The sequence below is a fragment of the Dromiciops gliroides genome, chromosome 4 (assembly GCF_019393635.1).
Source record: "Dromiciops gliroides isolate mDroGli1 chromosome 4, mDroGli1.pri, whole genome shotgun sequence".
Taxonomy (NCBI): Eukaryota; Metazoa; Chordata; class Mammalia; order Microbiotheria; family Microbiotheriidae; genus Dromiciops; species Dromiciops gliroides.
This window is the reverse complement of record NC_057864.1, coordinates 168,607,666-168,632,265: the sequence shown is the minus strand read 5'-3', so window position 1 is coordinate 168,632,265 and position 24,600 is coordinate 168,607,666. Positions and strand designations below refer to the sequence as shown.

The window sequence follows — 24,600 nt, the reverse complement described above, 5'->3', positions numbered from 1 at the left end:
AGAGTCACACAGCTACTAAGTGTCAGAGGCCAGGTTTGAACTCAGGACTGCCTGAAACTAGCCCTCTATTCATGGTGGGACCTAGCTGAGGAAATGGAGCAAGCTTGAGTGAATTGTCTAAGGTTATACATAGCAAGCATCAGAGATAGACTTGAACTTAAGTCTTCTGACTCCAGATCCTGCTCCTTCTACTGTATTACATTTATTCCCCCATGTGACTAACTGCCCTTGCCCTCCTTTGTTGTTAATGCCAGAGAAAGAATTGGGCAATATCAGAAAGAAAGGGGCACTTGCCTCCTGGGCTTCTTGCCCAGACTCTTCATGTGTCTTTGACACTTTGACTCTACAAAGCCATTGACCCAAGATCTCCCTTCCCCATGTTCTGAAATCGTCCAGCTAGCCACCCTCCCATCCCCCAAAGAATCAGCCTCTCATAACTTGTACAGCCAACCCCAGGTAGGTGTTAGGAAGGAAATGATTTGATTTACACTGAGATTTTGCTTGACTTCCCAGATATATTGGTGATCTGGAAGAGTGGCTTGGTAACTCAAATAAATCTAGAGTCAATGGACCTTCAGGGCTTGTAACAAAGGGAAAAATTATAGTCAGCATGGGACAGATATCTGGAACTACCAACTCTGCCCTCCTTAAATCACGTTTCTCCCATTGCCTTTGTGTGTGTGTGTGTGTGTGTGTGTGTGTGTGTGTGTGTGTGTGTGTGTGTGTGTAAGCAGATGGGGAAGCCAGTGCACTTGAGACTGTATTAGACCTGCCAGGAAATCAGCAGTGCCCAGGAATACCTCCTTTCCAGGAAGGTGTGATGGAGCCAGTTCAAACCAACTTGAGAGTCGATTTGTTGTTGTTGTTGTTGTTTTTGTTTTTGTTTGTTTTTAGTGAGGCAATTGGGGTTAAGTGACTTACCCAGGGTCACACAGCTAGTAAGTATCAAGTGTCTGAGACCGGATTTGAACTCAGATACTCCTGAATCCAGGGCCTGTGCTCTATCCACGGCACCATCTAGCTGCCCCCGAGAGTTGATTGTTACAAATCAGGGCTTGATTGTTTTATTGATTATCTACTATTAAGAAAATGATGGAGAAATGTTCATAACACAGATTAAACTTAGAAGTGTGTCAGATACACTTTTTTCCCCAGAGAGCCAACATTTACCAATATACCACACTGTGCAGGCTAGATTGTTGCTGGTTTGAGGGAATTGTAGGCAATAGTCTAACAGTACAACAGCCCAACCTCAGAATGGAAAGAGGAGCAGAACCTTGGAGCTTCTGAAAGGGCCTTTTTCATTTACAGTCCCCAGCCTGGATTTGGTGATGCTTTCTAGGGAGGTGGGCTGTAATGCGGTGAACCGACCAGTGAAGTGTGATTGGAACAGCACTTACAGGACCATTACTGGAGAATGCAACAACAGGTGAATGGGGACCCAGGGGAAAGGTGCTCCTCCCCACAACAGAGAGATATTGAGGCTTCCCTTTATCATAACCCACTTACCCTCCACTTTTCCACCTTCCACCTAGGGACCAGACCTTGTGGATATTAGGACTTAAGGGAAGCACTCCAGACCTCTTCCCCTTTCTCATTCAGAGTTGCTATGGTAGGGAACATGTAGTGGCCACTATTGCATTATTCCAGGAGCTGGGTGGTGCAATGGATAGTGTGCTGGGCCTGGAGTCAGGAAAGACCTGAGTTCAAATCCAACCTCAGACACATAGTTTTGTGATCCTGAGCAAGTCACTTGACCCCATTTGCCTCGGTTTCCTCATCTATAAAATGAGCTGGAGAAGGAAATGGCAAACCATTCCAGTATCTTTGCCAAGAAAGTCCCAAATGGGGTCAAGGAGAGTCATTCAGAATTAAACAACAACAAAATTGCATTATTTAAGGCATCTCCACAAAGGCAAGGGGATCCCAAAACCCATTTAAAAAATGGACCCCTGCTTAAATGCAAAAGATGCTCAAGGTTCCATCTAGTGCCAGTGCTATGAGTTCATTGTTCTAGGGAGCTCCCTCTACCAACGCAGGTCACATGATCCCTAAACTCACAGAATTTAGGGTTTAGAAAGTTGCCCGGGGCACTGAGAGGTCCATCTCCTGGGCCGGACTGACAGAAGCAATATGTATCAGAGGCAGGACTTGAACCCAGATCATCCTGGTTTCCAGGCCAGTATTCTATCCATTATGCCAGGGTATATGCAGGCATTAGTATCTCCATATACAGATGGAGAAACTGAGGCTGAGAGAGCTAAAGCCCAGGTTCCAAATTCAGATCTATGGACACCAGCTCTAGAGATCCTTCCACTGTATCTCATTGTTGGATGAGATGGCATAGATGACATGATGCTTATTTCTGACTTCTTTGAATTCAGTTAATAAGTATTTATTAAGATCCCTACTGAGTTAAAATCTGACATCAGATGCTTACTAGCTATGTGATCCTGGGCAAGTCACTTAACCTCAGTTGCAGAAGGAAGGAAAAAATGAAGGAAGGAAGGAAGAAAGAAAGAAAGAAGGCAGTTAGGTGGTGCTGTGGATAGAGCAACATCCCTGGAGTCAGAAGGATCTAAGTTCAAATTTGATCTCGGACACTTACTAGCTGGGTGCAATCCCTCTACATCTCTGTAGAAGCTCAGCGTGTATTCCATTGACTGCAAAAAAATTTCATCACCTGTTGCCAACCATAGTCTCTTATATCTAAGGTTGGCAGATACCTTAGAGATCAAGTCCAACTCCTCGCTTGACAGATGAGAAAGCAAAGACCCTGATAGGTTAATCAATTTGCCCAAGGTTACACAGGTAATTCTTTTTTTTTTTTTTTGCTCGGGGCAATGAGGGTTAAGTGACTTGCCCAGGGTCACACAGCTAGTAAGTGTCAAGTGTCTGAGGCCAGATTTGAACTCAGGTCCTCCTGAATCCAGGGCCGCTGTTTTATCCACTGCGCCACCTAGCTACAGGTAATTCTATAAGTGGCAGAGTCAGGGATTCAAACTCAGGTCCTGTAACTTCATGCTCAGCATTCTTTTTTTTTTTTTCTGTACTATGTCACTTCCTCCCAAGTGAGATGTTATTGTATTAGGTAATATTATATATTTTGTGCTAGACTATTAAGATGCATTCCCCTCCAGGTAAATGTGGCCCAGATCACACAGCTAGTAAACAGTAGAATCAGTACTTGAACTCTGGATAATCCTCACAGTTAACAATTCCCTGAAGCTAGAGTTCTTTTTGTTTTGTTTTTTGTTTTTTTGCAGGGCAATGGGGGTTAAGTGACTTGCTCAGGATCACACAGCTAGTAAGTGTCAAGTGTCTGAGGCTGGATTTGAACTCAGGTCCTCCTGAATCCAGGGCCAGTGCTTTATCCACTGTGCCACCTAGCTGCCCCAGCTAGAGTTCTTATTGCCAAAACATAACTAAGGTAGGGCCATCAGGGCTGTGTCCCAGGGCAGAAAATTTAGAAGAAACACATAGAACTATCCATGGACCCATTCTTTCTGCTTTGCCTGATTCACCCTTTGGGCTCACAATTCAGGGATCACTTTCTCCTCCTATAGCTAAGAAAATTGGAAGGTGCAGGCAGCATGGTGTAATGGAAAGATTTGGATCTGGAGTCAAAGAACCTGGGCTTGAATCTTGGCTCTGCCACTTACCACTTGTATGATCTTGAGCAATCTACTTGACTTCTCTGGAACTATAAAATGAGGAGTTCAAACTAGATGGACCCAAAAGTCCCTTCCCTCCTTTTAGTTTATGGTCCATGACTCTTGGCCCCAACTCTTCCCGGCCTGGCCCACACTCTGCCCCCCAGCAGGGCCAGTGACCTCTTCCTGAAGCATTTCTTCCTCCTAATAGCTACCCCATATCATTCCAGCCTCCTCCCTCCACAGTAGTGGCCAGACATCTGGAAAGCTTACACAACTTCCTCCTCACCCCTTCCCCACAGTCACCATCACCACCATTTCCCTCGGGCACAAAAAGTTCCACATACACCTCTGAGAATTGCTGTTTCTCATAGGATCCTGTACTTAGAACACCCCCTAATTCCATCCCCCATCCCCTTTCCTCTACTACATGACAGACCAATCTAAGGTTATTAGGGCCTGGATGAAGGTAGAGCTCTGTTCTTTCTTCCCCCTCAGAAAGGACCCAACACTGGGCTCATCAAACAGAGCATTGGCCCGATGGCTGCCTGCAGAGTATGAAGATGGGATTTCTCAGCCCTATGGATGGACTCCTGGGGAGAAGAAGAACGGCTTCTATCTTCCGCTGGTAAGGAGGAGTATTCACTTTCATAGAGGGAGAAATAAGATAAGAAAAAGAAAATGAGAACTGAATAGTGAGTAAGAGCTGTAAAAGGATGCTGGGATTGAGTAAACTGCCATTTAAACTTAATTCTTGGGAAGTTTTCCTAAAGTTCCAGTAGAGGGAAGCAAAGACCATTTAAGCTAAGCCAGGTAGTGGCAGCAGCCCAGCTGCGTACAGTTAGAATGCCCTGTGTTCCACTTGGCAGGTTGCCTCTCTCTCTCCCATCCTGATCACTCCCATCCTGGTCCTGTACCTTGAGTTCATTGTACGTTGTTTTCCTAGAGGTTCTGTCTATCTACCTTGTCTGAGGAGTTGGCAGCCCCTCAGGCACAGCCTTCCCCCCTCACCCAGAGCCCAGCGTATCTTTAGCACTCCAAGGATCACGGGCGTGTTTCCAGAGCAGCCTAGCTCCACTATCCTTTCTGCCCTCCAAACACCAGATCACTCACTTCCCTTCTGTCATGCCCTCTCATCTTCTTCTTCCCCTAGGTACGAGATGTGTCTAATAAGATAGCCAGCTATCTGAATGAGGATGATGAGTTCGACCCATCCTGGTCACTGGTCCTCATGCAGTGGGGACAGTGGGTGGACCATGATCTTGACTTTGCTCCAGATACTGAGCTGATGGTTAGCGAGTACACCAAAGAGCAATGTGATGAACACTGCATCCAAGAAGACAACTGTTTCCCCATCATGGTAGGCTCTTTGTGGGGTTACCCTCCCTCATGGTCTATGCTTTGTCTTTAAATGCTTTCCTTCATTGCGGGGGAATGACCTTTGATAATATGGCCTCGGACCTTGCAAAACTAGAGCATGGAACAGCAATTTAGCAGGACATGGATAAAGAGTAGATTGGGACCTCCCAGGAGATATTTAGTTTTTCCTAGTGGGCTTCATCAATCGAAGAGCAGGTGCAGGGAGAGGATCCATTGAAACAATCATGAGGGAGATAAAGTGGAGGCCAGCACCTTGTGGGTGAAGATGTATCAGGGCCTGTATCTGCCAGGCTGGGCTGGCTTATTGGAGTGCTGAGCACAAGGCAGAGGAAGGAAGAAGTGGGCAAGTCAGGCCTGCCTTGGCCTGATGGAGGAGAAAGGAAGGCCATTATTGCAAGATGGTCATAGATATATAAAGAGCACTGTACATTTCCAAGAAGAGTGCTGTAGAGCCCTGCTTCCATCACCAACATTGGCTTTTTGAAACAGAGGTTGCAAAAACAGTTTCCTTTCCTTTGGCTGAACAACACAAATAAATAAGCAACCAAATGAATGAATGAATGAATGAGCAAACAAACAAATAAATGAATGAATAAACAAACAGATAATAAATTAGGAAAAAAAAGGAAGAAACAGCCATGCAATCAAAGTAACAAGATTTTCCAGCTCTGCCAAGAATAAGGAATGGTGGTCATGCTGTAATTCACCATATACCCCATCTGGAGTCCTGGGCACCATAGTATAGGAAGGACCATGATGGTGATGATATAATAACAATAATAACAGTGGCTTGCATTTATATCACCCTTTGTGACTTACAAAAGACTCTACCTGTATTGTCTCTTTTGAGCTTCAACACTTCAGTGAAGCAGGTGCTGTTATTATCCTCATCTTATAAGTGAGGAAATGGAGAGTCAGAGAAGCCACGTGACTTGTTCCTGGTCATACAGATAGTATCTAAGGCAGGGCTTGAGTCTAGCTAGGTCTTCCTGATTCTGAGTCCAGCATTCTAACCATTATGGCACACACCCTCTGATCATCTGCAGGGTGCCAAGAGTTGGGCAAGCAGAGTAGAAAAGGGCCTTGGGTCCATGCTAAAGGAACTTTGGAAGAGAAGACTCAAAAGAGACCTGAGGGTCGTCTTTATGGGGAAGAATTGTAGGCCTAGAGTCTAGAAGACCTGAGCTGAAATCCGGTGTCAGACAATTGCTAGCTGTGTGACCCTAGGCAAGTCGCTTCATCTCTGTCTGCCCCAGGTTCCTCAACTGTAAGATGGGGATAATCATAGCACCTACCTCCCAAGGTTGTTGTGAGGATCAAATGAGATCATATTTGTAAAAAAGTGCTTAGCATTTTATAGTACCCAGTGTATAGTAGGAGCTCAATCAATTTTTTTTTTCCTTTCCCCTTCATGTCTTCGAGGCAGCTAGGTAGCAATAGGGAGGCCTGAGTTCAAATTGTGCCTCAGACACTGACATGTGGGACCTTGGGCAAGTCATTTAACCTCTCTAAGTCTCAGTTTCCCCATCTTTAAGATGGGGATAATAATAACATCCAGCTCCTAGGGCTCTTCTAAGGGTCACATGAGTTCATATTCATAAAGTACTTTGCAAGCTTTAGAGTGTTTTCTAAATGCTACCTCTTATTATTTGAAGGGCTGTCATATGGAAGAAGAACTTTGTTCTACTTGGATAGTATAACAGTGGGCAGAAGTTGGAAAGAAGCAAAATTGTTGTTATTGTTATTCAGTTATGTCTGATATTGGAGTGGTTTGTCATTTCCTTCTCCAACTCATTTTACACATGAAGCAAACTGAGGCAAACAGGACTTACCCAAGGTCACACGGCTAGCCAGCTTTGAACTCGGGTCTTCTTGACTCACTGCCTAGTGCTCTACCCATTGAACCACGTAGCTGTCCCAAATCAAGCAAAATTTGGCTCGATGGATAGAAGTAGTAACAATTAAAGCTGCTGCCTAAAGGGGTAGGGGCTTCTTTGGGAGGTGACAGGTTCCCCCACCCCCCAGTCCCCATTAGAGATCTTCAAGAAAAATTGAATGACCCCCTTCTCTAGGATGTTGTAATGGAAATTCCTTTGGAAGTATCAATTGAACCAAAGAGTTACTGAATTCCCTTTCAACTCTGAAATTCTGTGATTGCATTATTCTTCAAGCTGTGTGCTGATGTCACACCACCTACCTTGCCACTTCCCCACCTCTCTGAAATTCGCTAGGATTCCTGGCACAGAAAGTATTCTAGCTGAGAACAATGTCCCTTTCCTCGTTTCTGCCAGATTTTCCCATCCTTCTCAGGGACTTCCCTTTCAGCCCAAATCCTCTGTCCTTCTCTCTCCCTCCCATTGTGATCACAAAGGTTCAGAGACAGAAATCACAGTATCTTAGAGATGGATGATACCTTGACATTCACTCATCTAGTTCAATCTCATGTTATAGATTATTTTAAGGGCTGTGTGACCATGTGTAACCTCACTCATAGGTAAGGAGCCTGGGACCAAGAGAGGAAAGGTAATTTGGCCAACGTCACAAGCCAGTAAGTGGCAGAGCTAATATTTTAATTCTGGAGTCTTTTGCCTTGAAAACCAAAGTTCTTTCCATTGTACTCACACTTCCACGTTAAAAAAAAAAAATTGGTGACCCCTGTGGCACAGGAATCATCAGCTCTCCCTCCATTCAAGTACTTGAGTTCTGGAACACCTCTGTAATTTTTGAATATTTTGCTGACATTTTTTGTTTTTACATCACCTTCACTTTTTAACAGCTCACCCTGCCCCTTCCCTTTAAAGTTACCCTTTAAAATAAAGAACAAATAGAGAAAAGAGTTCAGAAAAAACTAACACATCAACCAAATTCCCCATCGTATACGTGGGATCACTAATGTAACTTGTGGGCATCAGGGTTTAGTAAACATGGTCTTAAGAATGAAGTTCCTAAATGAACTAAATCAATCAATAAATCAGTCCCTACTATGTGCCAGGCACTATGCTAGGCACTGTGAATACCAAGACAAGACTGAAATGTAAGCTCAAGGAGCTTTGGTTTTTTTGGGGGGGTGTATGGCAATGAGGGTTAAGTGACTTGTCCAGGGTCACAGTTAATAAGTGTCAAGTGTCTGAGGCCAGATTTGAACTCATGTCCTCCTGAATCCAGGGCTGGTGCTCTATCCACTGCACCACTCAGCTACCCCCCTCAAGGAGCTTTCTCAGGCAACACATACAACATGTACAGAGATAAATATATACAAAACCCACATGCTTTATCATGTCTATCCCTGGATATGAGGGTTACTGGCAGGATGGGAGGGCCCAGTCTTGCCAAACCTGCTGAGGTCATTCCTGTTATCTCTATTAGTTCCCACCTGGAGACCCCAAGTTGAATAAACAAGGACTCTGCATGCCCTTTTTCCGTGCTGGCTTTGTCTGCCCTACACACCCCTTCAATTCGCTGACCCGAGAGCAAATCAATGCCTTGACTTCCTTCCTGGATGCTAGCATGGTTTATGGGCCTGAACCACTCCTGGCCAACAAACTCCGGAACACAAGTAGCCCCCTGGGCCTGATGGCGGTCAATGAGGAGTTCTCCGACAATGGATTGGCCTTCCCACCCTTTGACAACAAGCAACCCAGTCCCTGTAAATTCATCAATGCCACTGCTGGGGTCCCCTGCTTCTTGGCTGGTAAGTCTTTTTGGCATAGTGCCCATATTTTCCAAACCAAAAACTGGAGCCCATCACCTGATAAAAGATAGATACTCCTTTTGCAAAACTCCACTAAAAGTATAATTTTTCTTGAAATTGGGACTGTCCTGGAAAATCTGGGACATATGGTCTGCTACACCTACTGAAAAGCACAGAATGAGGGCCAAGAGAAAGGAGGGGGAGGACATTGGAAGGGATCGTGCAAGGACAAGAAATGGGGCAGTCTGCCATCCATAAAACAGACCAAGAAAATTCCCATGATGCCACAAAGCAGTCTCTCAGAGGAGCAAAACCCCTACTGTTACCTTCTCACCTATATCCAGTGAAAATAGAAACAGAGCAGATTACCCCACAGGCACTGGCCAAATGCCCAATTGGCCTTTTGGGTAATGACAGGATACTAGAACCAGAGCAAGAAGGGAACTTAAGGTCAATCCCATGAACCAGATCTTCAGAGGAAACTGGAAGTCTATCAAATCCAAGCCCTTGTTTGCAGGTGAGAAAACAGAGGTATAGTGAAATTAAGTGATTTGCCCAAGGTCTCATAGTGAGTAAGTGTCCAAAGCAGGTCTTACTGATTCTAAGTCCAGTGCCCTAACTATTATACCACCCTACCTGTCTGTACCATGCTGCCTCTCAGTGCTGTCAGCAGGTGATAGATGTCAACAATTACCTAAAGAGCCCCAGAGTCCAGATAAAGACTGGGGAAGAATCACATTGAAGGAGTCTGGAAAAATAGGGATCTCTGGAGGAAGAGAGCTGAAGAAAGTAGAGGTATGTTTTGAAGTGTCCATGACAGGCCTAGAGAAAATTGCCTGACTGAGGCAGGCTGAGAGATTTCCTGTTAATCAGCCACTAGGACGTCTGGAATACTCACTGTACAAGTGATCATGGGCTTAGACAGGAAGAAGATAAAACAAGAAGAAAATTAGTTCAGATCTTCATCACCCCTCACCTACAGTATTGTAAAAAGCCTTCTAAATGATCTCCAAGCTTCTAGTTTCTCCCCTTTCCAATCTACCCTTCTCACAGCTGCCCAAGTAATATTTATAAAACGTAGATATCACCATATCACTCCCCGGCTCAAAAATGTTTGGTGGCTCCCTATTTCCTCCAGAATAAACTACAAATTCCTTGGTGTGATGTGTCAAGTCCTGCATCATCTGGCTCCCAACAATATAGTCAGTCATATTTTATAGCATTCTCTCCCATGCACTCTCCTTTCCACTCACATTGGCCTATTAGCCACCAGGCATACAGGAAATTACATCTGTATAGGTGCTGCCCATACCTAGAATGGTTACCCTCTTCACTTCTGCCTCTTAGAATGCCAGGCTGCCTAGAGGCATCTAGGTGGCCCAGAGGAGAGAGCACCGGGCCTTGAGTCAGAGAGACCTGAGTTCAAATCAGGCCTCAGACACTTACTAACTGTGTGAGCCCAGGCAAATTGCTTAATGACTGTCTGCCTCAGTTTCCTCAACTGTGAAATGTTGTGAGGATTAAACAATTAATTTAACTAAATGTAATAATGCCTGGCACATAATAGACATTTAATAAATGCATACTTCCTTCCTTCAAAGCATAGCTCAGGTGCCACCTACTACTACAGACTTTTCCTTATTCCAATAGTCATTTGCTGTTTCTCTCTCTCTCTCTCTCTCTCTCTCTCTCTCTCTCTCTCTCTCTCTCTCTCTCTAATTACTTTTCTGCATGCATGTTGTTGCATGCATGTTGTATATCCACCCACCCCACCCCCAGTAGAATGAAATTTCCTTGAAGACCGGAGCTGTTTTATTTTTGTTTTCACATTCCCCACTGCCATGCACACTTAGTCCATTAAACAAATCTAACAGATTTGAATCTGAATGACCTAAAGCAAGTCACTTGTGATAAGGAACCTAGATCCTAAGGTGATTCCCTTTGTTTCTCCTGCCTCCTCTCTCTTCTCCCTGGGCCCTGTGAATGCTCTGGGATATCCAAAAGCTTCTTTGGTTTCCCCAGGTGACTCCCGGGCCAATGAACATGCTTTGCTGGCAATCTTTCACACCCTTTTCTTACGGGAGCACAACCGGTTGGCTACAGAGCTGAAGAGGCTCAACCCCCATTGGGATGGAGAAAAAATCTACCAGGAAACCCGGAAAATTGTGGGTGCAATCACACAGGTAGGAAAGGAGACTTCATGTTCACATCTGCTCACCTATAGTCTTTTTAATGTAATTTTAATTTAACTTTCTTTTCAATTAACAAACATTTATTTTCTCTCCCTCTTATTTTGCTCCCCTATTGGTAAAAAAAGAAAGAAAGAAGGGAAGGAGGGAGGGAGGGAAGGAAGGAAGGAAGAGAAAAGCCCTTGGAACAAATATTTATAGTCAGTTTCTATATTGGCCATGTCTTTAAGATATACTTCTTATTCTGAATCTTGAATCCACCGCCTCTCTGTCAGGAGGTGGGTAGCATGGTTCATTACTGGTCCTCTGGAATCACAGTTGGTGATTTCGATGATCAGTTCTTAAATCTTTCAAAGTTGTTTGTCTTTACAATATTGTTATTGTGTCTATTTTTCTCTTGGTTCTGTTCACTTTACTCTGCAGCAGTTCCTGCAAACCTTCCAAAGTCTCTCTTAAACCATCCTTTTTGTCAGTTCTTAGAGCACAATAGCAATTACATCTCCTTTTCCAGTTGATAGACATCCCCTTAGTTTCTAGTTCTTCACCATTACAAAAAAGAGTTACTATAAATAATTTTGCATACATCAGTCCTTTTTTGTCTTTTTTTGAGCTCTTTGAAGTACAGGCCTAGCAATGATATCACTGGGTATGCATGATTTGTTGACTTTTCAGTCATTGTTCCCAATTGCTTTTCAGAATGACTGGATCAATCCTCAACTCCATCAGCAACGCATTAGTGTGTTTCTTTTCCCCTTTGCTCTAGTCTTCCTAGCCAAGTACTTCTCTTCTCAGTTCAATACCATATCCCTTTCTCCTCTTTTCTTTACCTCCATTTTCCTTTTCTATCTTTCCCTCAAAGCATAGCTCAGGTGCCATCTACTACTGTAGACTTTTCCTTATTCCAATTTCTTTTATTTCGTCTTTTGCTTCTGTTTTATCTCCTCTTTCATCATTCAGCTTTCTAGCCCCAAATAAAACACTGGATTTGTAGCATCCCAGAATCATGCATGTGCTTCTATCACTCAAGTTTTTCCCAGCTCTGCTACTTATCAGTTGTAAGACCCTTAACCTCTCTGGACCTGCTTTGTCTTCTACAAAATGGATGTGTTAATATTTGTACTACAAATATCCCTAGTTCACAGGCCATCTTGAACTAGAAGCTGTTCCTGAAAGCCTTGGTTATTAGGAGATAGGTAGTATGGCTCATTACTGGTTCTCTGGAATCATAGGTGGCGATTGCATTGGTCAGAGTTCTTAAATCTTCCTGAAAGGACTAGTTATTAGGGTTCTTTCCCTCCTCGAATTATTTTTGTGCATGTACTTATGTGTTTATATGTATATTCACCACTACCACTGCCCCTCCCTATCAAATGGGAGAGCAGGGGCTGTTCTCCAACTTGGCAGATTGGATTGCTATCTGAGGTCTCATCCAGCTCAAATATTCTTCAACTATGGCATAGTTAGAGACTGAGCTACTGATTTCATTGGTTTAAGAAATTCCCTCTAACAATACAGGCCTGTACCTTCCCTACAACTTATAGTCTCAGAGTTTTGCCTGGAGCAATAAAGGGTTAAGTGAGTTTCTCAGGGGCACACAACTAGTATGTGTCAGAGGCAGGGCCTGAACCATGGTCTTCTTGGCTTTGAGGCTGACTCTCTATCCCTTCCATCATGCTGTCTCTCTATCATCCTATGGAAAATCCAGCCTTTTTGTCTTGTCTTCTATAGAAAGAGAAAGTGGCTACCCTCTCTCACTCAGATCATCTCTATTCACCATCACCAACAGCACAATCTCTGTTCAGAGACAGACTGATTAATCAGCTTGGTCAAAGATTTCCTCCCTCAACCTAAAAGTCTCAGCCTTCTGTCAACTGTTCTCCTTGGCCCTTTTCTCCCAGGTCATCACCTTTGAACATTACCTGCCTTTAGTTCTGGGAGAGGAGCTAGAGAAGCAGATTCCTGAGTACCAAGGCTACAATGAATCAGTGGATCCCCGAATTGCCAATGTCTTCACCTTGGCCTTTAGATTCGGTCATGCTGAAGTTCCATCTACTATCCACCGACTGGATGAACATTATGAGCCCTGGGGCTCAGAGCCAGAGCTTCGCCTCAACACTCTCTTCTTCAATACCTGGAGAGTGGTAAAAGATGGTAAGTTTCTACCAGGATGACTGTTCCCATCATTCCCCTCACCTCTACTGCTTCCCTCACCTAATTACTCTAGCCTTCACCAGACTGGCCACTCACTCCCAGCCTGAAGGGTCTAAAGGGTATCCGACTTGATTGTTCCCTTATTTACATGTCCCTGAGCAATACAGGAAAATTCCATGGGCAATGACTTCGTTCAGTGCTTCACAAACTATATGCCACAAAATCCAAATGCTATAACACCTTTCCATGATAAAAATGCAGTGTTAGTGATGCTTTTCCCCACTGAGGTATTAAATGTGAAGTTATTTACACATGCAAGAATGAATTTTGAGACATTTTCAGTATGTAATCAGGTTTGCTTTGTATAGTGTTTTGAGGACTGAACTTGGAGACTGAAATACTGCCTCTGACATTTCCAAGCTGTGTATCAGTAGACAATTCCTTTTACTGTTGTGAGTCTCAGTTTTCTCTTCTGTAGAATAGGGACAATAATATCTAAAGTAGATCTTTTGGGGGGCAACTAGGTGGCACAGTGGATAAAGCACCAGCCCTGGATTCAGGAGGACCTGAGTTCAAATCCAGCCCCAGACACTTGACACTGACTAGCTGTGTGACCTGAGCAAGTCACATAACCCCCATTGTCCTGCAAAAAACCCCAAAAAACAAAACAAATAAAGTAGATCTTTTGCAGGGTTGTGATGAGGAATCAAATGTGATCAGGTATATAAAGTGCTGTGCAAACATTAAAGCACTGTACAAGATAATATTATTCATTTTGCTTCCCATTTCCCCTAATCTTCCTTTCTCCTAGCCTCAGACCAGCACTTATGGTTTCATTCATTGGAATCCCTAAAGATTTCTATGGCCAAATCACCTTAAGGAAATACTGAATCAGTCATTTGCCTTATTCTTTTTAAAGGAACTTTCCCTCTCAAGTTCCTCTTCTGTAAAATGAAGGCATTGAATTAGAGGATCACTAAGGTCCCTCATGGAGGCATCTGGGAGGCACAGTAGATACAGTGCCAGTCCCAGAGCCAGGAAGACCCATCTTCCTGAGTTTAAATCTGGCCTCAGACATTTACTAGCTGTATGACCCCGGGCATGTCACTTAACCCTGTTTGCCTCAGTTTGCTCGTTTGTAAAATGAGCTGGAGAAAAAAATGGTAAACCACAAACACACACACAAAAAACCAGAGTCAGACACGACCAAAATAACTGAACAACAACAACAAAAAGGTCCATCTTGGATCTCACATTCCATGATTCTGTGATAATGACCCTAAGATTTGGAAATACCTTTAAGAGGGCATGGAATGGAGTTCTGGGTGTCTGTCGTTCAGTTACAGAGAGTCAGCCCACCTGTAGCTATCTCTCTTCCCTTATTGCCAGGATGAAGACATGGGATCATGGGATCATAGATGTAGAGTAACAAGGGACCTTAAAGGTCCTCTGAACCAAACCTATCATTTTACAGATAAGGTAACTGAGGCTCAAAGAGTGATTTACTCACTATCCCACAGCTAATAAGTATCAGGGGCAGGTTTTGAACCAAGGCCTTCCCATTTCCAAGGCTAGCATGCTCTCTACTAGGCCACTCTACCTCTGGTAGTAAATCTAGAATCACCCCTAGGGTTCAAAAGGTTTCTCCAGGACCATAGTTAATTGTTCTCCTCCCTCCCCTCATATTATTAATCACTAGGCAGTCAGTTAAGGCAGCTAGTAATGGAGAAAGAGGGCACTTAGACTGTCTGTGGTCAAAATGAACAGACGTCAAAATACACATGTTCGATCATAATATAATATGGCCAAGACAAAGTGAGGAACTTCCCTTCTCCCTGCTCAGATTGCCTTTTTGCTGCTTGTTTTCCCTCTGAGTCTTCACTGTCTCAGGGGTTCAGGGAGTGTCATGTCTCTGGCTACATCATTACAGGAGGAATTGACCCCTTTGTCCGTGGTATGCTGGCCAAGCCCTCCAAGATGTTGAAGCAGAATAAAATAATGAGCAGTGAGTTGCGAGACAAGCTTTTCCAGCCAACTCAGAAGATCCATGGATTTGACTTGGCCTCTATCAACATGCAGAGAGGACGGGACCATGGGCTGCCAGGTAAGAGAGGCTGAGACGTAGAGCCTATAACCAGGCAACCCTTCATTTTTATATGGGTTCCTTATACCAAGTTCAGCACTGGGAATTCAGGCCGTCCTAAAATTGCAGAGTACAGCCAGTATTGGTTCTTTTTTTTTTAAGTGAGGCAATTGGGGTTAAGTGACTTGCCCAGGGTCACACAGTTAGTAAGTGTTAAGTGTCTAAGGTCGGATTTGAACTCAGGTCCTCCTGACTCCAGGGTCGGTGCTCTATCCACTGCACCACCTAGCTGCCCCCAGCATTGGTTCTTGAAATTCACTTTCCCCATTTCACAAGTGGAGGATCTTGGGCAATTCCATTCATCAGTCTGGATCTCAGTTTCCTCATATATGAAATAAGACTGGATTGTGGGTTTTTTTTTTAATTTATGGAATAAAATAAGCATTTCCACAACATAGTACAATAAAAAAGATGACTGCACATGAAACCTCAAGTTCATTATATTCCTTTTAAATACACAACAAAGGTATCATGGAAATTTTCTTTTTTCCCTTTTTTTTCTTCCCTCCCCTCTTCCTCAGAGATGGTTATCATTTCACACAAATAGGTATATGTATATATATGTATGTATGTATGTATAGAAATGTATGTTTGTGTACATATGTAAAATTATCCTATACATACTTCTATTTATTAGTTTTCTCTGGATGCAAATAGTATCTTCCTTCATAGGTCCTTTATAGATTATTTGGATATTTATAATAGTCAGAATGACTTATTCTCTCAAAGTCATTCTTAAAACAATATTGCTGGCCAGAATGGATTAGATGACTATGTTTTCTCCAAGCTCTAAGATCCTGTGATCTTCCACCCCTCTCTGGGGCACTGATAAATTTTTTTAAGTGTCTAGCTCTAATCAGGGATCCATCAAGACCTCAAAGGATTTAACACCCCAGTGTTTTAATCAACTTTCTAAATTGCAAAGAAAGTGCAACCAGCATTGGTAAAGGGAATTTCCTCATGTGAGAGTTTAGTAAGTTGACTCAGACACTTGACACTTACTAGCTGTGTGACCCTGGGCAAGTCACTTAACCCCCAATGCCCTGCAAAAAAACAAAAAAACAAACAAACAAAAAAACCCAAAACCATAAAGAACAGAAAAACAGTAACATTGTCTGGGAGTACCAAGAAGAAACTAAACTAAAAGTGATTAAAGTGATTAAGAAGAATGGGGGGGGGGCAGCTAGGTGGCACAGTGGATAAATCACTGGCCCTGGATTCAGGAGGACCTGGGTTCAAATCCAGCCTCAAACACTTGGTACTTACTAGCTGTATGACCCTGGGCAAGTCACTTAACTCTACCTCAGTTTCTTATCTGTAAAATGAGGTGGAGAAGGAAATGGCAAACACTCCAGCATCTCTGCCAAGAAAATTGCAAATGGGGTCATGAAGAATTGGACATATCTGAAACTACTGTACAACAAAAAGGCACTCTTATTCTTGGACAGCACCTTAATCAAGTATATGTGTTCAGAGCCATAACAAGGGTGGGCAACTAAGACTCTGCCCCCAGGGTATCAAAGTTAGAGAGCTGACAGCCCTTGCAATCAATCAATAATCATTTATTAAGCACCTACTTTGTGCTGGGCACCTACCAGCAGGCTATTGTAGTAATCCAGGTGTGAGATGATGAGGGCTTGCACTAGAGTGGTGGCAGCGTCGGAAGTGTGAGAAGGGGGCATTTATAAGAGATTCTACAAAGGTAAAATCAACAGACCTTATCAATAGATAGGATATAGGTGGATGAGAAATAGTGAGGAATCCAGGATGATTCCTAGTCTGACTCTGAGCCTGAGGGACTGGTATAGCCCTCTGTTAGCCACTAGAAACAACAGGGCTTAGTGCCTAATTAAGAAAAATAATTAGTGAAAGTAAGTTACTACTATTCTCAACAATACAATGATCCAAGACAATCCCAAAGGACTAATGATGAAACATACTATCCACCTCCAAAGAAAGAACTGATATTGATGAAACACAGACTGAAGTATGCTGTTTTTCACTTTCCATCATTTTTTCTTTTATTCAAGTTTTCATATACAAAATGACTAACATGGTAATGTTTTCCATAATCGTACATGTATAACCTATATCTGATTGCTTACTGCCTCAGGGAGGGGGAAGGGAGGGAGGGAAGGAGGGATGAAAATTGGAACCCAAAACTATAAATAAAAATGTTTATTACTTTAAAAAATAAAATAAAATAAAGTAAGTTACTAGTCTGCTCTATCAACTCCACTGGCTCCCTATTTTACCTCCAAGGTCAAATATAAAGTGCTTTTTATTTTGGATTCTTAAAGCCCTCCACAACCTGGCCCCTTCTTACTTCTGCGATCTTCTTACACTGTACTTTCCTCCACATACCCTGTGATCTAGCAATCCCTGCCTTCTTACTGTCCCTTGAGCACGACACTCCATCACCCAAATCCAGGCATTTTCACTGCCTTTTCCCCTGTCTAGAAGGCTCTCCCATCTTATTTCTGCCTGCTGGCTTCCTTCAAGACTAAAGGCAAATCTCACTTTCTGTTTTCTGCAGGAGGTTTTTCATAATCTTTCTCACTGTTCGTGCCTTGCCTCTGAAATTGCCTCCCATCAACTTTTTCTCCATCTTGTATGTACATAATTGTTCATATGCTGTGTCCCCAATTGTAATGTAAGCTCCTTTGAGGTCCAGGATTATGTTTTTGCCCTTCTAACCCCAGTGTGTAACACAGTGCTTGGCCCATAGTAAGAACCTAATAAATGCTTGTTGATCGATTAACTAGCTCTAACTTCCCCCTAACCCGATTCCACAGGGTACAACTCCTGGCGGCGCTTCTGTGGCCTCTCACAGCCTAAGACAACAGAAGAATTGAGTGTCGTGTTGGGGAACAATGAGAATCTGGCTAAAAAATTCATGGATCTGTATGGGACCCCAGAAAACATTGACCTGTGGATCGGAGCCATTGCTGAGCCCTTAGTGCCAGGAGGCAGAGTTGGGCCTCTCCTAGCCTGTCTCCTGGGGAAGCAATTTAGAAAGATCAGAGATGGAGACCGGTGAGTGCCCTCAAGCTAAAAAGATGAGATGGAAGGAATAGAAGGAGGGATACTGACAATATCAATGGACATCATGGAATAGCAGAAAGAAAACAGGACTAAAAGTCTTAAGACCTGGGTTCTAGATCTTCCACTAACCAGCTCTCACCTTAGATAAGTCTCTTCCCTCCTCTGAGTCTCAATTTCCTCTTCTGTAAATTCTAGGGTTTGAATTCTGAGGCTTCTTCCAGCTTCAACACTTTATGACTATCTTGAAATAAGGGTGGAACTTTTTTGTCCTCACTAGGATTAGCGATAAAAGTCCTTCCCTCCCATTCATTTTTATTGTCCTTGGTGACAGACTCACACCCCATAGGATGAAGAAAGGAGAAAACCTAGTAAGGGGGGAAAGATACTCTCAGACTAGTTTCTAAATTAAGGGCTGTCTCTGTCCCTTTCTACCCCACCCTCAAGATACACACAAACACACACACACATCACCCCCTCTCAAGGAAGAGTCTGTCATAGTCTTTCACTTAAGGCCCATTATTAACATCTCACCTCTATGTAACAGCCTTCTGGCCCTCAAACTAGCATTCACCCAAGTACATGGGTCCACTGTCAAGTGGGTGTTTCTGACATTGAGTGAATTATTATCCATAAGTATATACAACAGGCAATCTTGACAGCCAAAGACTTTCAAGTCTTTGAAGGACTGTCATGAAGAAGAGAGATTACCCTGCTTTTGTTTATCCCAAAAGAGAGAACCAGGGAAAATGGGTAGAAGTTACAAAGAGATAAATATTGATTTGATGTTCAACATCTCAAAGGGAAATGGGCTCCCTTGACAAGAAGTGGGTTCATCCCCTCTGAAGGTCTTCAAAGCTTCTGGTTAGTTGTATGGTAGAGAGGCTTCCTGTTCAGGAATGAGCTAGGTGGGCTAGGCTACCCATAAGGCCCCTGGCTGGTCAGAGGCTCTGTGGGTTCTTCTTGGTCCTAGGGATCAGGAGGACTGCCATTTGAAAACATTCTTTCCTCTACTGTAGGTTCTTTTGGAAGAAACCTGGAGTATTCACCCCACAACAGCAAGCGGCCCTGAAGAAAGTCTCTTTTCCTCTTGTGGTCTGCGATAACACTCACATCACAGAAGTCCCCATCAATGCATTCAAGGCCAACAGATACCCTCGGGACTTTGTGAAATGCTCAGACATTGAGAAGCTGGACCTTTCCCCCTGGGTCTCTATGAGGGATTAAGGCATCACCAATAATGAGACATCAACCTTCTCCTGTTCATCAATTGTCATTAAGAAGGTGCCCCGCCCTGTCCATGGGCACCATTTCAGGGAAGTTAAACCTGACTCTTTCAAGTGGCATTTGAAGCCCTGCAGAGTCTGGTCCTAAACTACCTTTCCAATCTTTTTTTCCAGCATTCCCAAAATGGTGCCTCTGATCCAGCTAAACTGGTTGACCCTGTTTATGGAATGTGCCTAATACTTCCCGTCCCCAAGCCTGTACTCATCATGCCTCCTCCTATCTTTGCTGCCTATCAAAAATCCTGCTTGTCCTTCAAAGTCCAACCCAAGTCTATTTCCTCATGAAGCTCTCCCTGGCACTACTCATGGTCTGTACCCTCCACTGATCAAAGCCTCTCTCTAGTCATCTTTTCCTTTGCTTGCTCAGGCAGCTTTCTATCTGTACTTTTCTCATCTCCCTGGAAAGACCAGGCACTCTTCTAGGGCAGGGAAAAGGGTCAAATTCATCCTAGTATAGTAGTCACTCCATAAATATTTCTTGATTGATAGATTTGTTGAAGCTGTGACTTCAACAGTGCAATTATGCATCACAGACCAGATGCAAAGGTCTCTGGAATAAACTTAATAAAGAGTGAAATCCTCACAGACAAGGAATATTTTGTGTTCAGAAGAACCCAAGAAAGGATGCTGCATACATACATTGTCCAAAATGGTCATTGGGTTGACTTTTTTTTTGCTCATTCTTTTTCCCATTAACCAGGGAAAGTTTAGTTCAGGGAGCTTGGGAAAGGGATAAGGTTATGAAGAAATAACAGTAGTGTTCAGACAAAAGGCATTAAGTAAGGTTATTTTTAAAAGAAGAACCCAGGTACAGAGGGAATAATCTCAGCTGGTGTTTATATACCGCTTTGAGTTTCACAATGTGCTTTGCATGTATTATTTCATTGGATCCTCACAACAACCCTACAAGATAAAATTAGTTTCCTAATTTTATAAATGAAGAAACTGAGGCTGAGAGATAATGACTTGCCCATAGCTACCCAGCTAATAAATGTTTGAGATAGAATTTGAATTCAGGCCTTCCCAATTCCAAGTCCAGAGCTCTACCTACCAGCAGAGAGGAGTTAGGGTAGCGGGAAATGGGTACAGAAATTCTTTAGGAGATAAATTGTTTTGGATGTCCTTAGAGCAGAGGCTCTAAGCTCTGGGATATCATAGACTGACTTGTTTCGCAATCTGGTGAAGCCTATGGACCACTTCTCAGAATAAAGTTTTTATGTATAAAATAAAATACACAGGATACAAAAATGGTGGATACAGCTATGTGACTCTTGGCAAGTCAAACTTTGTTTGCCTCAGTTTCCTCAGCTGTAAAGTGAGCTGGAGAAGGAAATAATAAATCACTCCAGTATTTTTGCCAAAGAAGCCTCAAATGGGATCACAAAGAGTCAGACATGACTGAAATGACTGAAAGACAGAAGGATTACCAAAGAAACCAAATGTTAGTGAAAGTAACTTTTTTTATGATTCACAGACCCCTTGAAATCTATTCATAGACCTATGAATGTGGGTAGGGGGAACCTGTAGACCACAGGTTAAGAACCCCTACTGTAATGCCAGAATGAATCCCCTTCCTAGTTCAAACTCAACTCCACAGCCCAAAATGCCATCTGCTTCCCCTTTCTCCCTTCCCATTTAGCATATGCCACTGAATAGAGAGGGAAAACAACCAAATTGGGTAAGTCTGAACTATTATTCCTTCTTAGGCTGTGAGAACCTTTGGAGGGAACTTGAGGAAGGTAGGATCATTAGATTCACCCTGTATGGGGGACTATACTACCTCTCCCAAAGACCTCTAAAGCTTATTTAATAAATGCTTTATTTAATACTTACATAAATGAAAACTACGGTGCTTTGGAAGCTGAATTTCCCTTCCAAGAAGTTCATGTAGGTGAAGGCAAGGGAGGGAATCCAGTAGCCAGACAAATAAAGCTAGAGCCTAGACCCAGGCCTTAGAAAGCAAAGCTGGGACTGAAAGAAATCAAACTTTGGGAGAATCAGCAAGATAAAACTTATGCTTTGGTCTGTCACATCCCTAACCAATCCTATCCTTCTACAAGGCCTCTCAGTGGCTAGAGGCTGACACCACCTACTCCAGCTCACTGGTGGCTGGAGGTTTTTGCTTTTTGCTTCCATGGAAATGCTCTGAACAGCTCCAGAAGGCTGATCTAACACAGGAATTAGACATTTTCCCAAAGCCTGGGGACCTATCCTGTGTCCAGTCCACATTCTGCCCTGTCACCATGAACGTGCTTTAGGGAAGGCAACTCTGAATATGCCCTGTGCTTTTCTCAACGTTGTGTTATTACTCATTTTAAAGGCAAGGAAACTGAGGAACAAAATCAAGGTGACTTTCTCAAGGTCATGTAGCTATTTACTATTAAGAGGCAGAAATTAAATCCATGTCTTTTGACTCTAAATCAATCAGTCAATGAGCTTTTATTAAGCACTTACTTACTCTGTGCCAGACTGGGTACTTTTGGTTTTTTTTTTTTCTTTCTCCATTAAAAGATACTTTTCTGAGGGGCAGCTAGGTGGGAGGGGCAGCTAGGTGGCACAGTGGATAAAGCATCGGCCTTGGATTCAGGAGTACCTGAGTTCAAATCCGGCCTCAGACACTTGACACTTACTAGCTGTGTGACCCTGGGCAAGTCACTTAACCCCCATTGCCCAGCAAAAAAAAAAAAAAAAAAGATACTTTTCTGACTTGTATGAATTGATGCAAAGTGAAATGAGCAGAACCAGGAAAACGTCGTACATATTAACAGCAATATTGTATGATGATCAACTATGAATGACTTAGCTCTTCTCAGCAATACAATGGTCTGAGACAATTACAAAGGACTCGGGATGGGAAATGTCATCCGCATTCAGATAAAGAACTGGTGGACTTTGAATACAGATCAAAGCGAAATTTTTCCACTTCCTTTGTGTGTGTGTGTGTGTGTGTGTGTGTGTGTGTGTGTGTGTGTGTGTGTGTGTGTGTGTGTGTGTTTGTTTTCCCTTTTGGTCTGTTTCTTCTTTCACCACTGTGACCAATATGGAAATATGTCTTACATGATTGCACATATATAACCAATAACAAATTGCTTACCATTTTAGGAAGAAAGGAGGGGAGGGAGGGAGGGAGAAAAATTTGGAACTCAAAATCTTGTAAAAATGAATGCTAAAAAATGTCTTTACATATAGTTGGGAAAAAATAAAATACTATTTTTTAAAAGATACTTTTCTTTTTTACAAAATAGTCATTTCCCAAAATATTCCCCCTACCACTGAACCTTCTCTTGAAACAAAGAAAAACAAGCAAAACTGAATATGCAATATCCTATGCCTATAGCATCCCACTTCCTGAAATCTACCAAGAAAAGGGATATATATACATATATACCTTCAGATCTATAATAATATACATATATATTCATATATGTCTTATATTTCATTATCTGTATATACATATATACCTATATTTCATTCTCTTTTCGTATAGATCCGAGGATATCTTGGACTTTTATCAGAGATATTTGAAGCAAATATTTTTGCCAATTGCCAGTTACTCTTCTTGATCTAGCTGCATTGATTTTGTTATTGAGTGCTCCCCAAGTCTTTTTATGTAATTTAAATCATCTGTTTTGTTTTATATGATCTGCTCTTTCCTTGCTTAGTTAAGAATTCTTCACCTAACCATAGATATGAAAGGTAGCTCCTTCTGTGTTCTTCTAGTTTTTTATGATGTGACCTTTTATATTTAGGTGTTGATGTTTCCTCAAATACCTTAACTTTACAGTTCTTTAATCCCCTAAACTCCCACGACCTCCTCCTCCTCCCCTAGCTGCATACAAGGGAAAATCACTCTTACTCTTGCTGTCACCCACAATTGTTCCAATTCTCTGATCAAGAATTGTGAAATTCTTTCATCCTATCATAACCTATTTTTCCACCTCTCCATATTCTTTTTGTTTAGTCATTTTTCAATAGTGTCTGACTCTTTGTGACCCCATTTGGGGTTTTCTTGGCAGAGATACTGGAGTGGTGTGCCATTTCCTTCTCCAGCTCATTTTACAAATGAGGAAACTGAGGTAAACAGGATTAAGTGAGTTGCTCAGGAGCACACAGCTAGTAAGTCAGATTTGAACTCAGGAAGATCCTGACTCCAGGAAGACTATCAACTGCACCACCCAGGCTGCCCTAATTATATTATTCACTTACTCGATTATCTCTGGTGGCTTACTATTGCCTCTAGGATCAAATGTAAACTCCTGCCTGGCATTTAAACTCCTTCACATCACGGACCCAACCTATCTTTCCAGATTTTATTATACATTACTTCCCTTCACAGACACTATGGTCCAACCAAACTTTTCTTCTTTCTTTTCCTAATGCACAACACCTCACCTCCCGTCTCTATGACTTTGTGATGGCCAGCCTCTATATCTAGAATGACACTCCCTCCTTACCTCAGGATGTCTAAGATTTCCTTCGACACTCAATTCAAAAGTCTCCTTCTACACAAAGCCTTTCCTTATCCCCAGCCACTAGTGCCTTCCCCTTCACACACACACACCCAGGTAATCTTATATCTCTTTTGTAAATACCAGTTATGTACCTATTTTCCACCGAAGCTAGATTGTAAGTACTTTAATGAGAGGAGTGGTTTTACTTTTGTCTGTGTATCCCTAGAACATAATACAGTGTTTGTCATACCATAGGCATTTAAACTAGGAACTCTCACTTTAGCAATTGGAAGGATGGCTTCTTGTGTTCAATGAGCTTAAAAATGAAGATGAGGCTTGATCAATTTTTCTTACCCATCTGAATTCCTTCCTCTGATGACAGAGGCCTCAAATGAGTAGCCCAGCATTTATAATAGGGAAGGGGTAAAATAACCCCACACAAGATTTATGTCTAAAAGAATTTACTAAACATGATTCCGTGTCCAACTAGGGTCCAGAGGAGGAGTGGAAATGGGAGTAAGATGCCACAGTCCTCCAAATTCATATTCAAATTGAGCTGGTGGTATGGCATTTCCAATGATGCCTCCAGAGATTTCTATTTGTAAATAGGCAAA

The 24,600-nt window shown here is 42.6% G+C and overlaps 1 protein-coding gene across 1 annotated transcript in view; it reads left to right on the top strand.

Annotated features, from left to right (window-relative positions):
* Positions 1 to 20,120, top strand: part of LPO (lactoperoxidase) — a 34,875-nt gene extending 14,755 nt beyond the window's left edge. Inside the window, exons 5-13 of the mRNA XM_043962508.1 lie at positions 1,312 to 1,429; positions 4,152 to 4,281; positions 4,807 to 5,013; positions 8,400 to 8,724; positions 10,747 to 10,907; positions 12,812 to 13,064; positions 14,995 to 15,168; positions 18,003 to 18,243; positions 19,269 to 20,120. Coding sequence (XP_043818443.1) covers positions 1,312 to 1,429; positions 4,152 to 4,281; positions 4,807 to 5,013; positions 8,400 to 8,724; positions 10,747 to 10,907; positions 12,812 to 13,064; positions 14,995 to 15,168; positions 18,003 to 18,243; positions 19,269 to 19,476 — 1,817 coding nt within the window. The 3' untranslated portion in view covers positions 19,477 to 20,120. The remainder of the gene's footprint in view (positions 1 to 1,311; positions 1,430 to 4,151; positions 4,282 to 4,806; positions 5,014 to 8,399; positions 8,725 to 10,746; positions 10,908 to 12,811; positions 13,065 to 14,994; positions 15,169 to 18,002; positions 18,244 to 19,268) is intronic.
* Positions 20,121 to 24,600: the final 4,480 nt, after the last annotated feature.